We start from the raw sequence: 24,726 nt of genomic DNA on the forward strand, positions 1-24,726 counted from the left end.
GAAGAATTGAGATCCGTCGATAAAACGATTGACTTTAAATTGGTATAATGTTGTTTATAAATCGAATTATTGACACTAAATACCATCTAATATGTTAGTTAAAATATGGGTTCACATTATCTTGAAGTTATACGTCAAGGATTTTGGGGTTCATTTACTGGAGGGTGGTATTATGACCCTCACCAAAGCATTTCGTCCAACACGATCCATCTCTATCTGTGGCTCTTCCTTCTGTGCCTTCCATTGAGCCTTTTTCTGGTAAGTTCTATTTGTTTATCTATAAAAAAATATTTTTTATTAATCTTGTTTATGAATTGGTACGTGAAAACTTGATATTTACATAGCTTAACCTTTATATAATGGTCTGTGATAACCAATCCTTATATATCGCGGTAAAATAGTGCTTGTTTTAAAGTTGTTTAAAATTAATTAGGGAAACTTAGGGCTAGCCTCTAGGCCCGGGTCATAGCTAGGTAGGCCTAGGCTAGGCCTACTACTATACTTCTTCTATTTAGCTAGGCTACTAATTTAAACTAGGCTTAGAGGTTTGGTCAGCCTAGCTAAGATGGTGGCCTACTAATAAGGGAGCAATGCAAATGAAACATTGGTGATTGTATAAAATAATAGTGTTTTTTTTTTCATTTTTTCAGTGTTAATTTACAGTTCTGTAATAAATTGCTTCCTGAATGGTGTAACAACAATTATTATTTGTGGTTTTAACATTTTCAGGATTTTAACAGGTTCTCTATCAATACAAAGCATACAGTATGTATCCTGATTGGTACATACCATTATTATAGTTTTTTTTTGACATTTTCAGGGTTCTAACAGTTCTTTAGCAATATGGATTGTATACTGTTTCCTAATTGGTGTGACATTCACTATCATCAAAACTATCAACTATCGTATGCACTTAATGTTTGATGCTGGTGAACAGCCTTTAAAAAAGAAGGAAGGAGAAGAGAATAAAGATGTGGAGGAATTAGGAGGAGATGGAAATAGTCCCGGTGGTTTACAGATAAAACACATAGAGTAAATGTCATTATTTATTCTTTAAAGGATAATTTAAATATAAAACTTTATTTCGCAAATAAAATGCAAAGCAAAAACATACCGAAGGTATAAAAATACATATATGAGTATATAAAATCTAATATAAAATTTCAGACCAGCTGACATACAATTTTGAATTCAAAAGCAATTTATCAAACACAGTTTTAACAATCAATTTATTAGACATTTTAATAACAATAAATAGACGCAAAAATTCACCAAAACTAGGGATACCAAATTTAATGTGCAATGAAGATGAAGACAAGTCATGGTATTGCTTAAACAATTCAGATAGAAACAATAAAAATGTAAATTCCATTATATTATTTAAAATTTTATAATTTGCATTTAATGAATAATTGTATATCTTAAGATTGCCGAGCTACTGTACTTTTTTCATACATGTAGGAATTTTTTAACAACTTTATTGTTTACGACTAATTACTGTAATTAAGTTTTAGGTCATCGACCACGTACAAGCTTTAGATGTTTGTCAATGGTTACAAAAGCTGACACAACAAAATTGTCAATTCATTTTTTTCAAAGAATTTTTATTTTATTTTTACAACCTCCTTTTTTGTTATTTTGTAATGGAACTTACAACCAGAGATTATGTCCCTTTCTTTTGTACAGTAAGAAACATGCTGATTTTTTTTTCTTGGCTAAATAAATGTGAACTTGAATCAATTGAATGAATTAATAATAATAATAATAATAATAATGACTGAATCATCTGTACTTTTTTATTCAGTGAAACGTTAGATGGAATTGAATTAGAAGAACTGAATAGTAACAGGCGAAGCGCAACACCTCCTATTGGCTGCAGTTCAAGAAACTCTGTAAATAGAGATGCTGCTGACAAGGTAACTATTGTAATGTAAAACATACATGGAGGTAACACCTCAATCATCAGAGCCATGCATGTAAAGTATAGGATTAACAACATACTTTCAACTTTTTTTTATATTTAACAATTTTTAAAAATATAATTGCATATTTGACCGTGATTTATTGATGTGCAAAGTGTACAGAAGTACTTGCAGTAAAGAATAAATGCGCGCACACGAGCTAGTGCTTTATGAAGTTTGATTTTGGAAAACATCCCATAACTATGGTTATGTAATATTTTTTAATTCATAATGCATGCTTTGCTGACTAAATAAATAATCAAGTGTCGTGGATATACTGTATTTGTTAATATATTGAAAAGGGTATGAACAATATTAAAATAATAAAGGCAAATTATTACAAATGAAATGATGAACGAGTCTCTGAATGTTAATAACGTTGGCGGCGCAGATTGTGTCAGACGGAGAACCATAAAGATTCTTGCATGTACCTGTTGCATTTTTTTTTATTATAAAAAAAAATATATATATAGGCTACAGTAGCTAATCAAGACCATTGATAAAATAAATTACTAAAGTAAAAACTGAATACAAGCGTTATTTCATAGACACACAATTACAGGAAAAGGTTATACAAAATAAACGCGCGCACACGCAGCGTGCAAATTCAAAAATGACTTCTATCATTCAATGTTGTATTCTCTTTATATGGCTCTGTCCACCATACACTTGCTTCCTGTTAACCATGCATTCATATTTATGGGTTTTTTTTTTATCGATTTGTAATTTCTAACTAACTAAAATACAAAAAAAGACTCGCTTGTTTACTATATTTATAATTAGTTTCAATATATATATAAAAATAATTTTTTATTTGCTTTTCTTTATATTAAAAAGAAAAACTATAATTTTCTTCCAATAGACTGATGATGAAGGTGTCCAACATAGTAGTATTAAGGCTGATATACATCACCAGAAAGACCCATACAGTTCAGAAGATACAATATTAAAAGCATTAAACACATTAGATAGTATAGAAAAAGAATTGAGATTAGATTCACCACCCCCTGGCAAAGGTAAGTCACCCATTTATACTTTATTTTTGGTGTTACCTAGCCTTGTCATCCTCTATGACATTGTTTAGTTGCTTACATACTGCCTTTTGAATTTTTATTTTTAAGTAGAAGAAAAAAGACAAGATTCCAAGAATGAAGATCAGCAAACGACTTCATTTATGGCCTCAGGTAAACATTTCAATAATCATTCAATAATTAAGAATCTATCTCATTGCATATACTACTGTAGTTTATTATTCATACTGTAAAAATAAACTGTTAAATAATAAAAGCATAACCTATAGTAGGCCTTAGTAAAGTAAAGAGGCTATGAGCAAAAATGTATCATTTATTTTTTTGTACCGAAAAATAATTTTTTTATAATTCATCGTTTTTGAAGGTCCATCAACCAGTAAAGTTCCAACGCCAAAGTCAGAACGTAGTAGAAAAACAAAAATGACTGTTATTGAACGAACCAGATCAAATGGTTCAGTAGAGCCATACATATTCACATCAACAGCGCCATCGAGGGGAAGTGGGGAAAATGACGACGAAGGAAAACGACTATCTGATTTTTTAGATGTTTTTTTAGGAACAAGAGAAACTGTAAATGCTACTAGTGGCGGTGTTATAGAAGATTCAAAGAAACTTGAAAAAAAAGATTTAGAATTAAGTAATGGGAATACTGATCCTCTTGCTTCAAATAAAGAAGCGAATTCGCATCGTAAAAAGAAACGATCATCTCAACGGCAGTCTAAAAGTGAAATTGGTGATTTATCTACCGTATCTAGCAGTATTTCATCGAAAGAATTCAGTGCATCGTCACAGAGATCGGACAAAGAGGATCTCTCCAGTTTAGAACATGATTTATATCAGAGTTTTTCGTGGATGACTCCTGAAGCAGAAGATGGAAGACGATCAAGAAGAACAGCATTGATCGATTCTCTATCAGTGAAGCAAAAAAATAACGATGACAGAACTAAAAAGAGTGACACTTTTGATCATCGTTCACGAACAAGTTCAGCGTCATCTGTTGTTGCATCAAGTCATAGTGACAGGTCAGACTCCTGTCTTTTGGATAAGCATTTACCAAGTGATTCAACCGTTACTATGGAAAGTTCAAGTAAAAACGAAGAACAATCAAAGGAGAAGTCGGAAGCCTCACCGACAAAAAGGGAAAGGGCCGATAGTGATGTTGCTATGGAAACTGATACTTTTCTTAAAACTGATTCAAAATCATGGAATACGCCAGGAATGGATAGTACACATTTTTTATTTGATTCGGAACCTGATCAAAATCAGGGTGGGTATAACGAACAATAATGTAAAAGAACAATTAAATAATATATTTTATTTTTATATAGCACAATAGGCATAAATTAAATTAAAAGAGGAAAAGGCAAAAATGAAAGTCGGAGCTAGGAAGAGTTCAACTTGGCACATTGCCAGATTTGAAATTAGGAAATTAATTTGGTCTTCTACAGTAAAAGCTCCCTGGCCATTTTCCCAAAATAAAATTTGTTTTTTAAACAATATTTACTGATAATTTAATTTCGAAAATTGATTTTTCAGAGTCAGGCTCTCCTGATGGAATAGTTGAAATACCCAGAACACAAAGTGATGTCGCAGGTGGACACAGCAGGGATAGAAGTCGTGAGGGTGCTATACCAAAACAAAGATCACGTATGAATACCACTACTAGTAGGTCACTCTTCAATTTGTTATAAAGATTTTTTTTTAGATTTTTAGTATTTACAACCAATTTTTTTGTTTTATTATTTTTTTGTCTCAGGTGAGGATTTGGGAGTAGACGATGAAACTGATCCAGAATTGGTGTCTGTACCTCCAGGAATCAACACCAGTAGTAGTACAATTCTGTCAAAGATATTCCACTCTGTTAGACGCGACATACTAACACAGGAGACTAATAGTGAACTTGAAAGTAAGTGAAGACAAAATGTTTCCATCTTTTCAATCTTTTGTGAGATGTGAAATCAAAAAAACTCTTAAACAAGTGACAGTTTATTGTTATGCTCTATTAAGTTTTTACGGGTGTAATCTTGAAACGTTATTGCAATTTTGTTACTTCTTTATAGTAGTTTTTTATAATTTAATTTCTATAAAATTAAATTTTTGTACTGTAAATGAATTGTATTTCTCGAGGGCCCCAATGATCAGCTTTGCTGGATGGGGAACCTACATAAAACATGGTTCAGTAAAAAATAAATGCTATCTATGTTTTTCAGTGAATATGCGAAGAAGACGTCGAATGGCATTATATCGAAGTGCTACTAGTGCAGATCCACGTAGACGTGTAAGACAACGCCGCCGACGTCACGACTCTGGTCCAGATCAATCAAGAGAAACAAGAGGTTCGTGTTTTATTCGTTTGCTTATAGAGTATCACGGTGTGACGTCACAACGATAGAGAGCGTTGCATGGTTGCTAGCCAACCAAAAAATGTGTTCAACGCTACTATGTTGATAAACTGTAAAGATCTGTATTTCTATCAATTTATGTATCTTAGCTTGATTTTTTTTAACCTAAACTGTAGTTGAAGAATAAATAGATTATTAAAAACAAATATTTAGTGATCTTTTGACATTTTAGTTTGTTTTTATTGAAAATTATTATGTTTTAAAATGACTACTTCAATAAGCCTATTCCAAACCATTGGTGACCTTGGAGTCACTCAAGCAGGTTGAACGCATTTTTGGTTGCACCGTGATACTCTATACATGCATTGTACATTTTGGGTTGTGTGCATTCCATCTCTTAACCTGTGTATTCATAATTCCTTTTGTCTTGATTTCAGAATATCGTAAACCAGCTTCACCACCTGCAGCAGGCCCTCTAACAACAACAGGCCCTCTAACGACATCAGGCCCTCTAACGACGGATGGTTTAAGCAGCATATCACAAGGCAATTACATGGCTACTGACCATAATGATACCTCACAGGGGTCTGTACATTACTTTCAAGATGAATTAGGTAAATATCACAAGAATTAGTTGCTTATACTAGATTTAAAGCTTTGCCGTTTTTGAATAGCCTTGGTCCAACTCTAGGTTGAGTCATCCATTTCACATACAGGGGCAATGTGGATAGAGGTGCTTGTCATCTGTTCATTCCTTTCTTTTCGCTGCCTTTTTATTATGTTATGTGCAGTGATAAAGTTTAAATTAAAAAATAAATAAATACATATGTTGTCAAATGTTTACACAAGTCTATTTCGTGAGATCCCTACCTGTATAGACTCTACATATGCCATTATTCCCAATATGGACACCCTTCGAAAGGAAAATGGAATAGTCCAGGCGCCGTAGCGGGCCGTACAAACGTCTCTCACACATGACATCGTCCTCATATTCCGAGATCCACGTGATCACGGTGAGGGGAGGCGGGAGGGATTGCTATACAGGTAGATATCTCACTCATAGAATATAATAGTTGCTATAATAGATATATGGCATTTTAAGGTATAGTTTAGCAGTAGAATTAATTTATAGTATTTGAAGGTATTTTTTATGTTTGTTTTTTTTTTCAGGAAATTGGTTAAGCTATACATTTGATGAAACTGGCAATGGAGAAGCGAGTAGGCTAGAGGCAGATGTGTCACCTACATCAGCATGGTCATCAAAAAATGTGCATAGCACGGACATGTAAGTACCATCCTCATAGGCTTTGTATCATATGTAATAAGAATATCTTTTTATTGCAATTTTATTTTATTTTTTATTTTTCCATCAGCTGAGATGTTTAACCACCATTTCCAGTATTCCTTTATTTTTATATTTTCATTTACTTATATTTATTTATTCTTGTTTTACAAATAAAACAAGAATAAAATATAGAAAAGAATATTTGTATAAATTGTTATTTTGATTGATTGGTGATAATTTATTTTCTGATTTTGTATGATTAAAGAATCAAAATGATTTGATTTGAGATCTGTAAATTTCTATTAACAAATTTAGTGACAAAGATAGTGTATACAGTGAGGGGTCGGCGCCTCTAGTCTTAGAACTACCAAAGCGAGATAGCTTCCACGACATACTCTTATCTGAAAGTTTTCTGAATGGTAACGAGGGCAATATATTCATGAACGAACTTCTAAATATCAGCAATTTCCCGAATGAATCAATGCGGTTACCCAAGCATCAAGAGCGCAAGAAAGTTATTCATAATTATCGTTTTTGGATCCTTCCTTGGAAGTCATTCAGAGTGAAGGCTGATAGACTCGCTTTTCAAGCTTTACTTGATAGGTAAGTATCACATAATCACTTTCAAAGTGCTAAACATTCTTCTTAAGGATCTTTCACACATGTTTCGGCAAGGTTCCGGTCCGGCGCCTACAAATCCAAGCGAACGAATGTTTCGAATGTTCAACCAGAATGAACTTGAAAAAAACAGATGAAAAAATTATGTTTTTTTATGATTGGTGTATTTAGACCAGTACCCCTTTCACATCGCCTAGCAAGACTTTTAAAGCTCTGTCTACAATATCAAACTGTGTAAAAAAATGGGATATGCCCACATAAGGTTGTCATGTCACTACCATATTTGGGTATATCACTACCATATTTGAGCACATCACACTTTTTTGCCAAACTAGTTTGATAGTGTAGACAGAACTTAAGTTTACACGCCGGCAGGGGAACAAAGACCTGCGTTTTGTATGTGTGTGTAACCTTAGCAGTTTTGCAAGGTAATGTGAAAGAGTGTGCATGTATTCGGTACATACAAGCTTAAATTATTATTTTAAGTAATCATTGCTGTGGTTAGGATCTTCTATTGATAGAGTAAGCTTAAAATTCATACTTTAAAAATAATTGATTTCTCTTATTTCAGGAATCGTACAATATTAGAGAGTATTTTTGCCACATTTCTTGCAATTCTAGTAGCCCTACTTGGGTATGGTGTGCTGACAAGTCAAAATTTACAAGACTTTTGGATTTTTTGTTTTTGTTTTGTAATTGCAAGTTGTCAGTACTCTCTGTTAAAGGTGAGTTCTGTTTCTAGATTCAGCTCATCAATTAGTCTACTTTATATAACAATAACAAATTCCTGCCATTTGATTGGATGATTGTGGGTCACATGGCGTGCACTAGTACGCACTATTATTAAATGATCGTTTAATAGTACTTTTTTACCATGTGCAAAAAAAAATCTTTTAACGTTTGTAAAATATTTTTTTTATACTATTGCTTTTGAAATACAACGGCGCCACCTATTTTGTACTTTCGCCGTGAAAGGTTATATATCAACTTGGCTTTGCCTCATTGAAATTTAACCTTTCATTATCCACCTCATGCCATTATTTGTACCAGTACACTCATAAACATTCATTATTTGTACAATATTCAATTGACATTTTGTTATGACTATCTTTAGTTTCAGCCAATTAGTATTTCCAGGACCGGAAACTAACCCTAAAGATAATCTCAGGTGCAAAAGCCCCACATATTCTGTGGTATTGCAATCATTTTTCTTACACCTTTGCCTTTATAACAAGGTCAAGTTCAAGTTTATTTGTCCATTTGCCCAGATCAACACAGGCTTGTTGGGAGGATTCCCAGAATAATATTAATTGTGCATTGTTTTGTTTTTTAGAGTGTTCAACCTGATGCTGCATCTCCTATGCATGTAAGTGTACCATTCTGTAAATTGAATATTTTGACTCTGTTGGCCCTTCACAGTTAACACAGAGAGTAATCAAATGATATTATAAAAACATGTTTTATTTATTAAGAGGAGACAACAGTATCATTGCATATAGCTTATTTATTTCTGTACCTTACTTTTGACTTCTTTAGCCTTCCATACATTAATAATAATGTTTTGTTTATTCAGGGGCACAACCAGATCATAGCGTACAGCAGACCTTTTTATTTTTGTATTTGCTGCTGTTTGATTCTATTGCTTCATTACTGCATAACAAATTTGGACCTTGAAGACGAAGCGTTTTCTTTGTATGGTCTACCGTTCGCCAGCCTTAAGGCCATTACTATTGCAAGAGATGTCCTTGTTGGTAAGTTTTCATTCTTCTATTTAAAAAAATCATGTTACAACTCAAATGGCCTTTATTTGCAAAGATACTTATAATAAAAGCCTGGTTAAACTAGACTCAAGTAATCTATTTTTTAACCTCTATTGCTATTTTTGTTATATTGTAAGCTCCGTCTATACTATCAAACTAGTTATATGTGCCCAAATATGGTAGTGGTATGACATCATCATGTCCATATATGGGCAGATCACATTTTTTTTGTCACATAAGCTTTATTGTTTTCTGGCAATCGCATTGTCAATTTATAAATAATCCATAATTGTAATTATCTGTTTCTTTCTAGATTTTGTTCTGCTTTTTCCAATTATTTTTCTACTGGGACTGTTACCACAATGTAATACATTTGCCATGTATGTTTTGGAGACTGTGGATATTCATATATTTGGTGGCAATGGTAAGAACTACATATTGTAGCAACACTTGTTATTCAATATAAGATGGTCTTGCTTTGCCCTTTGTGGCATTACTTCAGGCTTCTTGAGATATTAAGATTGGTTAAAGGACAATGCAAGCAAGTTAACCAATCACAAGTGCCAATGGAATGATCCATCACATCGTGATTGGTCAAATTGCTTACAGTTTGCTTACATCCTTGCATTGGGTTTTAATAGAAACCAAATATTAGTTCAGAGAGTAAAATGGATAGAAATTAGTATTGATTCTTTAAATTTTTGTAAACATGTTAATTATGTTGTTGCTAAGAGTAAGAGTAACAGACTCCTTGGATTCATTTGGAGACATTGCAGACATATCAATGATAGTAAGGCATTGATTCTTATGTATAAATCTTTAGTTCGGTCTAATCTTGAGTTTTGCTCTGTTATTTTTAACTCAATTTCTTCTTCTCAGTCTATTAGGTTACAACGTATCCAAAATAAGTTTTGTAGGTTTTATTTCCGTAAATTTGGTCAAAATCCTGAGTTAGCTTTACTTAAAGATAGAAGGAATATATTTGATTTAATTTTCTTGTATAAATGTATGAACTCTGTTGTTGATGGTAACTTTATTTCTTAGTTTAAACTTCCCGTTCCTGTTTATAGATTAAGAAATCCTGGGTTATTTTTTGTTCCACCGGGAAGGGTTAATGTAACTAGGGATGGTTGGATCTGTCGTCTTCCTAGATTATTTAATTCTATTTGCTATTGTAATCCGTTTATTAATATTTTTTTTTGATTTAATTACTTTCTTTATGATAATTTGCTATGATTTTGATACCTGTAATTTTAGCTAATTGTGTTGTTTAATTAATTATCTATATAAATTATATTTATTGATTCAATCAATCCAGTTATGGGCGACTTTGGTCGCTGTTGGATGAAGATAAAATAAAAAAAAATAAATAAAAATAAAAAAAAAATAAAATTACACATACTATTTGTTCTACCTCTACCTGGATCTACCTGGATTTTGAGACTTCATTAATGCTTCTCTGCCCCTCGTGACCAGAACATATTCTTCTTATATGGGTTGTATTTTAACGGGTGGTTAGACCAGTTCGGTTTTAAATTGGTTTAAATTTTGAGACTCAATCATATTTTTTGGTAAAGAGTTCCAACAATTTATAGATCTTATAGAGAACATATTTGTTGCTTTATTGACAGAGAGTTAGCTGTGACCTCAAGTAATGAGGTCACGCTAATTACTCACAGAATAAATAAAACATTTAAGCATCTGCTACTGTTAATGGTTCATAATCCAACACTGTTATTTTACTTTTTATTCCAGCTACCACAGGTGTAGGTGCAGCGTGTTATGCTGCAGCAAGAAGCGTTTTTACTGTCTTAATCCTATGTGGATTTGCGTATGGTGCTTTTGCGGTGAGTCTGTATATACAGTACTTTCAGAAATTCTAATTTTTCAACTGTGGTGACCTGTATTTTGGAACAGAAAGATAAACTGATATGTTTATTTGTTTTCACATATTCATTTCACGTATTTCATGTATTGCTGTTGCTTCTTAAATTTACAGAGTGAGAATGCTGAAATGAGTGTGTTTTTTTCTGTGTTTTGTGCCCTGTTAGTACCAATTAGTTATCACCTAAGTCGCAGTGCCTGTAATCCTGATGTTCTTTGGTAAGTTTTTTTTTTTGTATAGATTTTTTTAATTATTATCATGTTTTTTGTTTACGTTTTTTATATAAATTAATACCTTTGTCTGTGTACAAACAACAAGTTTTTTCAACAATATTTTATGTATTTAGTAATAAATGCTGTGCAAGCAGCGCATTCATTCATCATTCATAAATTATATTTTTTATTTTCAAATATGTTGTGTTCATGTTTAATTTAATTATTATAAATTTCATTTCTGAAGATTTACATTGCTCTTTTTTTTTTCTCTAGGACAATTATAAAACAGTATGTGTTACCTGATGAACCAGTTGTAAAGACAGATGGTGAAGAGAAAGAAATAAAAGATCCATTACCTGACAAACTCAAAGCATCAGTGGTAAGTGTCTAAACAGAATTACTAATTTATGGTATTGAAAGAGAGTTAAGACCAATTTACACAGCGGAAAAGCTATCCTAAGCGAGTTTCTGCCTGTCCGATCCGCATTTTGTATAAATTGTCATAAAGCTATGTCTACACTATCAAACTAGTTTGACAAAAAATGTGTGATGTGCCCAAATATGGTAGTGATATGCTTAAATATGGTAGTGATATGACATCATCATATCCATATATGGGCACATCCACATATTTTTGTCACATAAAGTTTGATAGTGTAGACAAGGCTTTAAAAATAACATGGATTCTATATTCTCCTTACTGTTTACTGCTTACTGTTGCCGCTCGTCTATATAAATTGTCCTTTACTATTAAGTTGATGAAGTAATGGCTTACTGTCAATCAGACACAAATAGTACAGTCGACTCTCTCAATACCAGACTCTCTGAAAACCAGAAACTCTCCCAATACCAGACTTTTCTCAAGATTCAAAAGGTCCCAAATTCATTTTTACCATTAAAAACATGTTTTGAATATCATACTTGGTGGAAAAACAGACATATTTGATCAGCGTCCGGTATTGGGAGAGTTGACTGTACTCGTATTTTATCATTAATATTTACCTGGTTGATTAGATCATCATCATTTTTGTTTTATTCTTTCAGAGTGCCCGTCTTCAGTCTGATTTGTTGGTGTGTATCTTTCTAGGTATCATGGTGTTTGCAGTTCATATAAGTACCGTCTTCTCAGTTCTAAAGGTTCGTTTAGCATTTGTGTCCATGTTTCATAGCAGGGGCGTAGCAAGCCTTTAATTTCCACTCATGCTTCTCACTAAAAAATTAAGTATTTGCAATCCTAGGCAAACTAGGGAAGGTGTAAAAAAATGTTTGCTTCTAGAGTTATCTAGTTGACAACCACAGTACAGTAGAACCTTCATTTTACGTACGGTACGGGACCAAAAGGCGTATGTAAAACATACACATGTTCTTGTATTTTCTATCAATAAAAACAGTCGCTGCTGTAGGGGTAATGCACATGTGTGGCTTGTCTTACAGCATTGGCCTTGTGGTTTGTTGTTAAATTGCACCCTCAATGTAAGAAAATAACACTATTTACCCAAAATGATGACGTCATTGGTCATTTGTATGCGTACATAAAATCCAGGAAAGTAAAATTAGGGTACACAGGTTCTACTGTATTTAAGACATGTGAATATTATTCCATTTTCTAAATACTGTATATGGTTTTTTTGCAGGACCATGTTGCTTTTGTGTTTTATATGATTGCTGGCATCATAGGATTTGTTATTCACTACCTTATACCACAACTCAGGAAGGAGTTGCCATGGTTATGCATAGCACATCCTATTCTTAAAAGCAATGAGTATAACCAGTTTGAGGTCAGAGGTAAATGTCATAGATCAAAGTTGACATATTGTACAGAATTGACAGTAAATTCAATTATAATTAATTTGGCTCCTCCAAATATTTACCTAATAAGTACTATAAATATTTGTGTAATGAGTATAACTAGTTTGGGGTCAGAGGTAAATGTCATAGGTCAAAGTTGACATATTGTAGAGAATTGACTGTAAATTCAATTATAATTAATTTGGCTCCTCCAAATATTTACTTAATAAGTACTATAAATATTTATGTAATGAGTGTAACCAGTTTGAGGTCGGAGGTAAATGTCGTAGGTCAAAGTTGACAAATTGTAGAGAGTTGACAGTAAATTGAATTATAATTAATTCGGCTCCTCCAAATATTTACTTAATAAGTACAATAAATATTTGTGTAATGATATTTAGACTTTACTTCACAATTGATATTGTCATTGTGTTTGGATTGCGTGCTACTCGTAAACATTGCGAATACTAGAAAGATAATAGAACAAAACAAAGCAATCTTTTACCCCAAAATATGAAAATGAATATTTGTTTGTTTATTGTTTACAGATGCAGCAAAGATAATGCTATTTGAGAAAGTGTACATTTGGTTATGCTTCATTGAGCGCAACATAATCTATCCAATAGTCTTCTTGTTTGCACTTACTGAGTCAGCTGAACATATACAGAATAACATGTTTAAACCATTGTAAGTATCCTATATTTTAGGGGGTTATCAACAGTCTTTAAAGCTCTGTCGACACAGTGATGTGCCCATATATGGACACAATGACATCATATCACTACCATATTCAAAGATATATTGTCCCCCTGAAAACATTTTTTTAATTTTTTTTTGTGTTAAGTATGCCATTTTAATGCCACTTTATAGTTATTCACTTTTACCAAAATTGGATTGCCAAAAAAATTATTTTCTTGAAAAAACAGTAATTTAATAAGTCAGACATTGGTCTTTTTATAAGTGAAATCATTGTTTTTTTTTTCATTGTTTTTTTCTATTGAAGTGAATAACTTTATAATTTCAAACTTACTGTTCTATTTATATGAATGCAATTGTTTGCCGTGTTTTGCCTGTGGGCCAACGGTTGATATATTGTTTCACCACCTGTGGGACCTAATTGTTGTGGCCCTTGTTTATGTCTTTTTAAACAACCCTTAAAAGGACAACTTGACCGAGGACCATATTTTAACAACGTATAGGAATGTGTCGCGAGATTAAGGGTTTTGCCGCACACGCTCGTTGTACAGCCATCGCCGTCAATTGCTGTGACGTCAATGGTGCATCTATTGTTCACTGTTGTTAACATACAAGAGATAGTATTGCGATGCACCATTGACGTCACAGCAATTGACGGCGATGGATGTACGGCGATATCCTCGCGATTGTTCTGAAATCATATGTACATCCCTAATACATTGTTAAAATATGGTCCTTGGTCAAGTTGTCCTTTAAAGAAACATTTTGCCAATGTTTAGAAGATTTAGATATGTTTTTGTAATCTGCCCATCCTTTGCCAAGATATATAGATTATATATTGTTCTAACTTTATACTTAACTCTCTTTTTTAATAGTGGTAAAGCGCTAGTGGTGACAATATGTGGACTGAAGCTTGTCAGGTCTGCTTACTCAAATACAGCGTTTCAGTATCCAGTTCTTATTTTCACAGTTCTATTTTTTAAGTATGACTACAAACAAATTAGTGAAGGGATTATTATAGATTACTTTTTTATGTCAATTTTAATAAATAAGGTAAGATTTCTTTCTTTAAATTTATTCTATAGTGAGATATATATATATTTATTTGTTATATTAATAAGGATATTAACAATGATGAGATGATTTTTTATGATGATTTGGTGGTATGGACATTAGTCCAAATAATCAACCTCGCTCCTAAATGTATATTGTGGTGTTCACTCAATGCTGTAAATAAAACAAAGCCATATATATGGCTGCAGTCGCGTGCTCAAGTTAGTGTTTACCGACCAACCGACCGACATAGTGAGCTGAAGAGTCGCGGTGCACCCGACTAATAATGCAACAACACTAAATTGTTTTCGTTTTTAGATTTGTGAGTGTCTACTCAAGTTGAAGTTTGTGTTCACATACATTGCTCCTTGGCAGATCACATGGGGATCAGCTTTTCATGCATTCGCACAGCCATTCAGCGTACCACGTATCCTTTTATATTCAAAGTTCGTTTTCTACATGTACTCTTTTAAAAATGTTTTAAAAAACGTTATGTTTTATAAAGAAAACAGGATCAAATTGACCAAGCACACCATTCTTGGTGTGCTAATCTCCTTTTAGCTCAACGAAGCTGTATTAGGATTTGGTGCTTCTGATATTTTTTTTCCTGTCTAAAAACCCATTTATTAAAGGTTTTTTATTAAAATGAATATTGTTGTCTCTGCTGTACCCAGCATAATGTAAAGTGCTGTGAGAATATTTTGTTTATCGGCGCTATATATAAATAATTTATTGTTATTATTACCAACCAGCCCACATAATTGCTTTAACATTAACACAAGCTGAATATGTTTTGTACTTGTTTCTACCACTTTTGGTACATAACTGTTAAATAAACTGTGTAGCAGTATTTCTTTGTTTAATTTTAAACAATTCTGAAGATTATGGATAAAGTTTTCTGGATTGAAAGAGATCCAGAGCAAATCCTAGTGATTTTAGGACTTCCTATATTCATTGAACATTTGACATTTGACCTCAATTTGACCTTTATATTATAACCTATGACCTATTACATTATAATCCTTACATCTATTGAATCAGATTCTGCGATGTTATTTCTACAAACTGGAGTTTCTACATTCTTTTCAACTCCTCTTAATCCCTTCTTAGGTAGTGCAATATTCTTTACGTCTTACATAAGACCTGTTAAGTTCTGGGAAAGAGATTATAAGTAAGTGCTTGTAATATTATGTTAAGAACATGATACAGTAGACCCCTATTTAATTAAGGGACACTTTAATGCTTTGTTCCCACTAGCGACGCAACATAACGCAACCCACGCCCTTCCCATGATTGTGTTTGCCCCCGCGTGCTTGAAATCAAACCTGTTACGTTTGCAGCATTTTGCATCAATACGTTGTTGCATTGACTCCTAGTGGGAACCACGCTTTAGGACCCAACAAAGTGTACCCTCAATAGAGATTCTTGCATAAAGAGTCTTTCACACCTGTTCCGGCACGGTTCCGTGTCGGAACAGGTGTGAAAGACCCTTAAGACATGTTAAGTTCTGGGAAAGAGACTATAAGTAAGTGCTATGTTTATTTAAAGAACATGATACAGTAACATATTAAGGAACACTTTTAGGACCCAACAAATTGTACCCTCTCAATAGGGTTGGATATAGTGTTAAACACATTATATTGTCACTCATTCATTTTACAGGAAAGTTTTAAGGGTGTTCCAATAGAGGGGTTCTACGTTTAAAGACTTTTTATTGATTATTTTAGGATCTTATTTCATTTTAGTGGCAATGTTTAATTCAATTCAAATACACATTTATTCTTTCTGTAAAAGATAAAATGAAGTTGAACATTAAATTAAAATGCGTATAATATCTGAGACAACAATCAAATTGATTGTTGTCTCAGATAATATTAAAACTCAAGGCACAGTATCGGGAATGTTTTTTTAAAACAGTGCCACCAGGTTGTGTGAATGTATGTTTTATACTAAAAATCAAAATGGTGGATTATTTTTTTTCAGTACAAAACGAGTTGATCATTCCAACACAAGACTTGCCTCGCAACTTGAAAGAAATCCAGGTAACTTATTGATGACATTTTGAATACTTTAATTTACAAATCAAAATCATCTCCTTTAATTATTATTTTACCTGGTTCAGAATTCATTACAATTTCTCTTTGTAGGGTCTGATGATAACAATTTGAATTCCATCTTCTACGAGCACTTAACCCGGTCTCTGCAGACTAGTCTGTATGGAGACTTGGCATTGGGAAGATGGGGTACAGTGCAGGCAGGGGATTGCTATATACTAGCATCTGACTACCTCAATGCTTTAGTCCATATTATTGAATTGGCTAATGGACTTGTAACATTCCAACTTAGGGGTCTAGAATTCAGAGGTAAGGAGTAATAATATTCAGTAATAATTCAGTATTAATAAAATCTCTCTAGGTTGATAGCCAAAAATTAAGTCTGCGCTATAAAAACAATATTTAAAGATGTATTGCCCCCTGAAATATAATTGTTTAATTTTTTTTTTTGAATATGCCATTTTAATCTCACATAATAGTTATTGACTTCGACCAAAAATTAGATCAACAAAAATTTATTTTACCTGAAAAAACTGGAATTTAAAGCAAAAAATTGTCAAATTGGCTGCCAGATTTTTGGTTGAATTTAACCATTTATTATGTTATTCTATATGTGAAAACTTTTTTTTTTCTACGGAAGTGATTAACTTTATTAATACTACAAAATAACCTATTCAAAGTCTGATTTAATTAATCTTCATTTTTGATGTTTTTGGGGGACAATACATCTTTAAGAGGTTGTTAATGTAAAAATATTTTATATAGAAATAATTTTATTATAAAGAATTATATTGTTGTTACATTTAGGAACTTATTGCCAACAGCGAGAAGTTGAAGCCATCACAGAAGGTGTAGATGAAGATGATGGTAGGTTGTAATATTTATGTCCATTTTATGGAAAAAGGGACACTGCTTTTTATGGCATTTTAATTATTTATCACGGCTAATATATGTATGTATTTATGTATTTGAGTATGTACGTTTAATTTTAATGTATTAACCAAGATAAAAAATAAATGGAAGAGTTTTCACATAGTATAAAACTATTCTCTCAAAATAATGAATGAAGGAATTTTTCGATCTTTATTGAATCATTATCACATGCAGACAATTGTTACAATGACATATTTTAAATTGTTCTATTAGGTTGTTGCTGTTGTAGCCCAGGTCATTTCCCTCACATGTTGTCGGCTAATGCAGCATTCAACCAGCGTTGGTTAGCCTGGGAGGTGTCCGCCATTAAGTACGTACTAGAGGGTTACAGCATCTCGGACAACTGTGCTGCATCAATGCTACAAGTGTTTGATTTACGCAAGATTCTAATCACTTATTATGTTAAGGTATTTGATTATGTTTTTGTTTATACCGTAAACCCTGATATAGTTTGACCCAATATATTCTTATCACCTACAGTAGAACCTTCGTTTTACGTACCCTGATTTTACGTTCCCTGGATTTTACGTACGCCTAAAATAACCGATGACGTCATCATTTTCTTACATTAAGGGCGCAATTTAACAACAACAAATCATAATAAAAATGGCTGTGTGAGGAATTCTGCTGTGTGAGACAAGCTACACACGTGCATTCCCCTACAGCAGCGACTGTTTTTATTGATAGAAAATACAAGAACATGGATATTTTAATTTACACTTTATTTAAACATCGCACAGCCTGTATATACTGTACTTTTTTAGTTAGGCCTCACATCTTGCTAGGCCTGCTAGTGACCACCTGCATGCTGTACAGTAAAGTAGGCAAACACGGTAGCCTTACAGTAGCTACGATCTCTACGTATTTGGGGTCAATTTAAGGTCAACCTTGATTTTACGAATCCTGTGTTTTACGTACGCCTTTCGGTCCCGTACCGTACGTAAAATGAAGGTTCCACTGTATTATGTTAAGGTATTTGATTATGTTTTTGTTTATTATATTCATAATGTTTATACCGTAAACCCTGATATAGTTTGACCCAATATATTCTGGTCCTTGGGTACGGACTGACTTCTCAAGTTCACTCAGTTTTGTTTAATTAAGGTGTTACTTTGGGCTTATTTACCCATTTAAGTTGGTTACCTACAGTACCCATTAAAGTTTGGAATAATTGATCCATGAAACAGGCAAGTTAACTAATCTTGTACAGGCACATAGAGTGAATATCAAATTAATTATTATGTTTGATTTCAAGCAATATGCAAGTTAATATCCAAACTAAGAAATGCGGTATCATAAAACAATATAGTATTGTAGTATATATTTTTTTAAACATAGTTCATCCATTCTTTTTTTTTATATATATGTTTTTTATAATGTTTATATGAGGGCCCCTTGATTGTCACCATATGCTGTTTACGGTTACCCTCACTAAATAAGGTTCAATAAAAAAATAAGATAATATTAATTGTAATATTTCTTTATATTCTTTTTAGAGTATTATCTATTATGTGGTACGTTCACCAAAAGTTGAGCAGTGGGTGTCCAACGAAGCAATCCAGGAAGCCTTTAAGCCATGTTTAGAAAGAAACTATGCAGATTTAGATCCGACCTTTAACCCTAAGATTGATGAGGATTATGATCATATAAACACGGGTATTTCAAGACACAGTTTCTGCAATGTATATTTAAATTGGATCCAGCACTGTGCCAGCAGAAGACAACAGGTTAGAGTTCACTCCATAATGTTTTATCTACTAAATCTTGCCCCAATGTGTTTTTTGCACAAGCACCACTAGTTTGGGACCAGCTTCCACTCCATATTCATCATTGTAAATCTCTTAAAGATGTATTGTCCCTTTGTCAAATTCCAAAAAAAAAAAAAATAAAAAGATTTTGAAAAAAAAGTGGGTCATTTTGAAGTATTATAATAGTTATTAACTTTCACCCAAAAATAGTCGAAAAAAAAATCATTTAACTGAAATACAGACGTTTTTTGGTTAACTTTGACTTCCAGTCAAAGTTTTCGATCAAAACAAATCTCATAATGCAATGCGCATATTTGGCTACTCTGTATGCATAATTATAAAACTTCCTCGCCATCTGTGTGAAAACACCTTCTCAACCGTGACAAGTTGTAAACAATCCTAATTAGCATCATGCATAATGTATACTCATGGTTTGAAATCTTTGTTTACTTTGTTTTCCAGACGTTTATGTTTATTATTATTACTATTTATTGTACTGTTTAGAAGACATGCTTGAATCAATATGGTTTTTAAAGCAAAATCCATATTACAGTACTATATTGAAATCGGCTAGTTCTATTAGAATCAGTTACTGTATGATATGAAAGAATGAAAGTTTATACTCCACCACCAACATTTCATACCAATCTTAATGTCCATAATTTAAACATGATTTTTTATTTTTAATTAATTAATATTATTGATATTATTTTAGCCAATTAATTGTGACAAAGACTCTCATCTGGTTAGTCTTTGTTTTGGAATGTGTGTTCTTGGACGAAGAGCACTTGGTACTGCTTCCCATCACCTGTCAGCAAGGTTAGTCATTTATTTTATAAAATGGTTATTGCTTTTTGTATTTAAGACATAAGTCAACGTTAGAAAAAAACCATTATTTCCGAAAATCTAAAAAATGACAGATCTTTTCAATAAAAACAAAAAATTGAAAAATGTAAACATGAAAAATCTAAAATCGGTGAAATATAAAAAAACGTTGTAAGTTGTAATCAAGTTACCTTTTATGATTTTAAATAATTTAAGAAATTAAGTAAATCATAATGTAATCCTTATACAATGATTTTGTGTTTTTGAGCAGTAGTTTGGAGTCGTTCCTGTATGGTTTGCACGCATTGTTCAAAGGTGACTTTCGCATCATCTCAGAGAAGGATGAGTGGATCTTTAAGGACATGGAAATGTTGAGACGATGTGTTGCTCCAGGTGTCAGGATGTCACTCAAATTACATCAGGTATGTTTTGTTGTATAATCTGATGGTTTTAACACAAATCCAATAGTTTTGTAACTTTATTTAAGATAATCATTCTATGCATGCTATGATGATTGTGCAGTGAAGTTATATAGTACTCAAACTGTGAGCCTTTCTGAATGACTTCTGTAAATTAGAAAGACATCGAGCGCCTTAAACACCTACGCTATGTACATTTGTATGTATATTTTACATGTAAATGAAAATAAATGGACAAAAAAAAAGTCCATGGATGAGTATGTAATCGAATACACACTTAATGACAGAGATGACTGGTGTTGTCAATATATTAATAGTAATTTCTGATTTCGTATGCTCTGCGTAAGATCTGAAAATTTGCATCCAAATAAGCCGGCTAGTACACATTAATCAGTTGTGTTTTGGTGGTATAGTGGTGCATACAGAAACAATGCATGTTCTTCATAGCTGACCTTCTATCTCATGGGAATGTTGAAGAATATCCACTGACATTTTTTTATTGCATTATATGTCATACAGTCAACTCTCCCAACAACAAACACTTTATATGTCAGTTATATGTCAGTTTTTCCGGAAAGGCTTGTATTTGGAATGTGTTTTTAATGGTGAAAATGAATTCCAATCCTTTTGGACCTCGATTTTATTTTATAATTTATTACTTGTTCAACAGGATCACTTCACATTACCAGATGAATACGATGACAATGCTGCACTCTATGATGCAATATCATCACACGAAGAAAACATGGTGATAACCCACGAGGGCGATCCAACCTGGAGGAATGCAGTTTTATCAAACACTCCGTCATTATTAGCGTTGCGTCATGTTCTGGACGAAGGAACGGACGACTACAAAATCATCATGTTAAATAGACGATATCTCAGTTTTCGAGTTGTTAAAGTAAACCGTGAATGTGTACGCGGTCTCTGGGCTGGGCAACAGCAAGAACTTGTGTTTCTACGTAACCGTAATCCAGAGCGTGGAAGTATCCAGAACGCAAAGCAAGCATTACGTAATATGATAAACTCTTCATGTGACCAACCGATTGGTTATCCAATCTACGTTTCACCTCTAACAACATCTTATTCGGATTGTAGCACACAATTGAACAGCGTCATTGGAGGACCTTTAAGTTTTGCTGGAATTAAAAATAAAGTTATGAAGTTATGGACAAGGTAGGGAACAATAACAAATTGTGTTTTATACTAAAAATAGAGTTGTTTTTAAAGATATATTAGAGTAAGTTATATTAATGTGTTTGTTTGAAATTACTTACATGCTTGAGTATTAATATCATTGCAATTATACTCAATGAACACACCTCTTCCAATCAGACTTCACCATAGGTGTCACATGGGATGCAGCAGTGGGGGAAGCGGTCATGGCGATAGGCGCGACAAAGACGACACCGACGGCACGCCTACACAACAACAATCAGCAGCGAACCCTGTAAGCGAGGCTGGACCTCCTGGCTCTCTCCCGGCAGAGGGCCAACAAGGTCTGCTGCAAACGCCAGCACACACTAGAGGGAGTTTGACTTCCAGCACAGGATCAATGGGCAAAACAGGATCGCCGTTCATTGTTTTACCCAGTATGATTGTTGAATCCGGTACTTTAAAAGAAGCTTTAGTACAGCGTGTACGAGTAAGTTCACTCAATTTTATTTCAACATAATTTTGACATACTTTATTACAGTCAATGCTGTTTAAATTTTGTTTGTGATATTGCTATTTGTTTTTACTATTTTAGATAAAAGAACCAAGCAAAGTTTTTGACACCCTAAACACAAGTAAACATGTGCAATGGCCGGATGATTCCATGAGGCTAACCGGCGGGAAGAATTCATGGAAGGCGTGGTATCCAGAGGCAGGTATGGAAGGAAACATAGTACATTCGTGGATGCCATCTCATCGGGAAGCAGCGCGTCGGTCGCATGTTGATAAAACTATATTACTTGTACAAATTGAAAACAAGTTTGTGGCAATTGGAGAAAGTGGAGTTGAGAATATAACAGAAAGTGAAGAAGTTTGAGAATACATTTATAGTGGTTTTTAACATGTGCAATGCAAAGAATATAAGATACATAGTAAGAAAAAATATACAATGTAGCAACATTGTAAATGTTCAGCTATATTAGACTTATATTATAGGTTTACACAACATACATGTACGCTACATACTTGTACCGTATATCATGTGTACGCTACCTACATGTACGCTACATAAATTTATGATACATCTATGTATGCTACATAAATGTACACTATATATGTGTACACTACATACATGTACGCTACCTACATGTACGCTACATAAATTTATGCTACATATGTGTATGCTACATAAGTGTATGAGACATACGTGTATGCTACATACATGTACGCTACATAAATGTACACTATATATGTGTATGTTACATATGTGTATGCTACATACATGTACGCTACATATGTGTACGCTACATACGTGTACAATATTTACGTGTACTACATAAGTGTACGCTATATACGTATATGCTACATAAATGTACACTACATACGTGTACGCTACATAAGTGTACGCTACATATGTGTACGCTACATATGTGTATGCTACATAAAAGTATGCTACATAAATGTACGCTACATCCATGTATGCTACATACATGTATGCTACATACATGTATGTTCATATGTGTACGATACATATGTATACTACCTATTTGTATGAATGATTCAAATATGTATGCTGCATATGTGTAACGTAATGTCCTATTCCCCTGATAATCAGATCTTCCCCACAATGCATGCCATATCTTCCAAGAAGTAGGTGTTCTCCCCCTCCCCCATCACAACCAACCTGTTTAACAGAAATGCCCCTCTTTTTCATAATTTAATTGGAGGAGTCCCATAATGTTGTCCTTTATCAAACAGCATGTGTCTTAGATATGATATAAGGTGCATTCCAATTTGTAAAGTGTTTGTGAAATGTTGAATATATTAATTTCTTTACATATCGTTTATTCTATTCTTTACAGTTAAAATTAAACATGTTTTTTTTATGATTAATATAGTTTGAATTTAACACAGCTTGGCGCATAAAATATCAATCAATCAAAATTATTAATTGCAATATATAAAATGACACCAAAGTAGATCACTATGAATGTATGATAATAATTAGTCACTGAAAAATGAAAATTTTTTTAATTTAATTGGAACATTCTGTGTTTTAATTCTAAATTGATATGCAAAATGTATCTAATGCCTAATTTATAACTTAATCAAATAATAACTAAATGAATCACAGATCATATTATTGATAAATCTAGTGAATAGAGAGGAAAATAATAATATAATAATTAATTAATATATTAATCGGATTATATGCAAAACTAGACTAAAATTTAAATTTACAGAGCCGTTTAGTTCTAACCTTATGATGGTCCTAATACACAGACACTTGCCAAATCTAATTATTACTTTTGTATTTGACAGTTGTTTTTATTACTGATTTTATAATTGTAATGCTGTTTAAATGTGCATAATCACTGATATAGACTCGAAAGCTGCGTGGCGTGGAATCGGAAAGTCGCTAGGGAGGGAGGGTACTTTGTGGAGCAGAGATGGGGAGATTAGACAATTGCAATTCCATTTTTTCCTTCATTATTTATATGTTTGTATCAATTATATTGAATTCAATTCAATTCAATATTGAATTGAATTGAATTATAATACAACATAGCTATGCCTTCGTCTATTTCTATACATGTAAAACACAATTAATTAGTACCGTGATATACTAGCATAGTACCCATAGTTAACCATTTCAGCTCTGGAGGTACAGCTATTTCTTTTTTAGTACACATTCACTAAAATATCAATATCTTTATTTAAGAAATATCGGGGGTTTTTTTTAATGTTTAAAAAACTATTTATTTAGTTTAAATATTTTTGGAGTTATTTTTTATTGATTTTTTGTTAAGGAGTGAGGTCTTGATTTATTGAGAAAAAATGTATAAAAACATGAAACAGAATATAAAAAGCGTCATATTATATTTGTACGAATTGTAAGTATGAAAATAAATTTCTAGTTATACCAAGTAACTATGGTCTTTATTTGCCTTTATTTTT

The 24,726-nt window shown here is 32.8% G+C and overlaps 1 protein-coding gene across 2 annotated transcripts; it reads left to right on the plus strand.

The window, feature by feature from the left end:
- Positions 1-24,661, plus strand: LOC140059823 (pecanex-like protein 1). Of its 2 annotated transcripts, none has more exons than XM_072105756.1 (35): positions 1-258; positions 821-1,032; positions 1,805-1,916; positions 2,824-2,977; positions 3,083-3,145; positions 3,357-4,259; positions 4,529-4,657; positions 4,749-4,898; positions 5,203-5,328; positions 5,772-5,948; positions 6,505-6,619; positions 6,935-7,222; positions 7,809-7,962; positions 8,571-8,603; positions 8,811-8,988; positions 9,311-9,421; positions 10,753-10,844; positions 10,997-11,100; positions 11,371-11,476; positions 12,142-12,234; positions 12,732-12,882; positions 13,434-13,572; positions 14,457-14,634; positions 14,953-15,061; positions 15,676-15,805; positions 16,618-16,676; positions 16,782-16,997; positions 17,496-17,555; positions 17,835-18,028; positions 19,118-19,348; positions 20,085-20,188; positions 20,466-20,616; positions 21,284-21,789; positions 21,949-22,258; positions 22,364-24,661. In XM_072105756.1, the coding sequence occupies exons 1-35, from the start codon at positions 106-108 to the stop codon at positions 22,643-22,645; spliced, it is 6,273 nt and encodes a 2,090-aa protein (XP_071961857.1). In that variant the 5' UTR covers positions 1-105; the 3' UTR covers positions 22,646-24,661. The 2 variants fall into 2 exon arrangements, with proteins under 2 accessions (XP_071961857.1, XP_071961858.1); XM_072105757.1 differs by having other exon boundaries at positions 3,086-3,145.
- The last annotated feature ends 65 nt before the right edge of the window (positions 24,662-24,726 follow it).

Source organism: Antedon mediterranea, chromosome 10, assembly GCF_964355755.1.
Source record: "Antedon mediterranea chromosome 10, ecAntMedi1.1, whole genome shotgun sequence".
In the NCBI taxonomy this organism is placed as follows: domain Eukaryota; kingdom Metazoa; phylum Echinodermata; class Crinoidea; order Comatulida; family Antedonidae; genus Antedon; species Antedon mediterranea.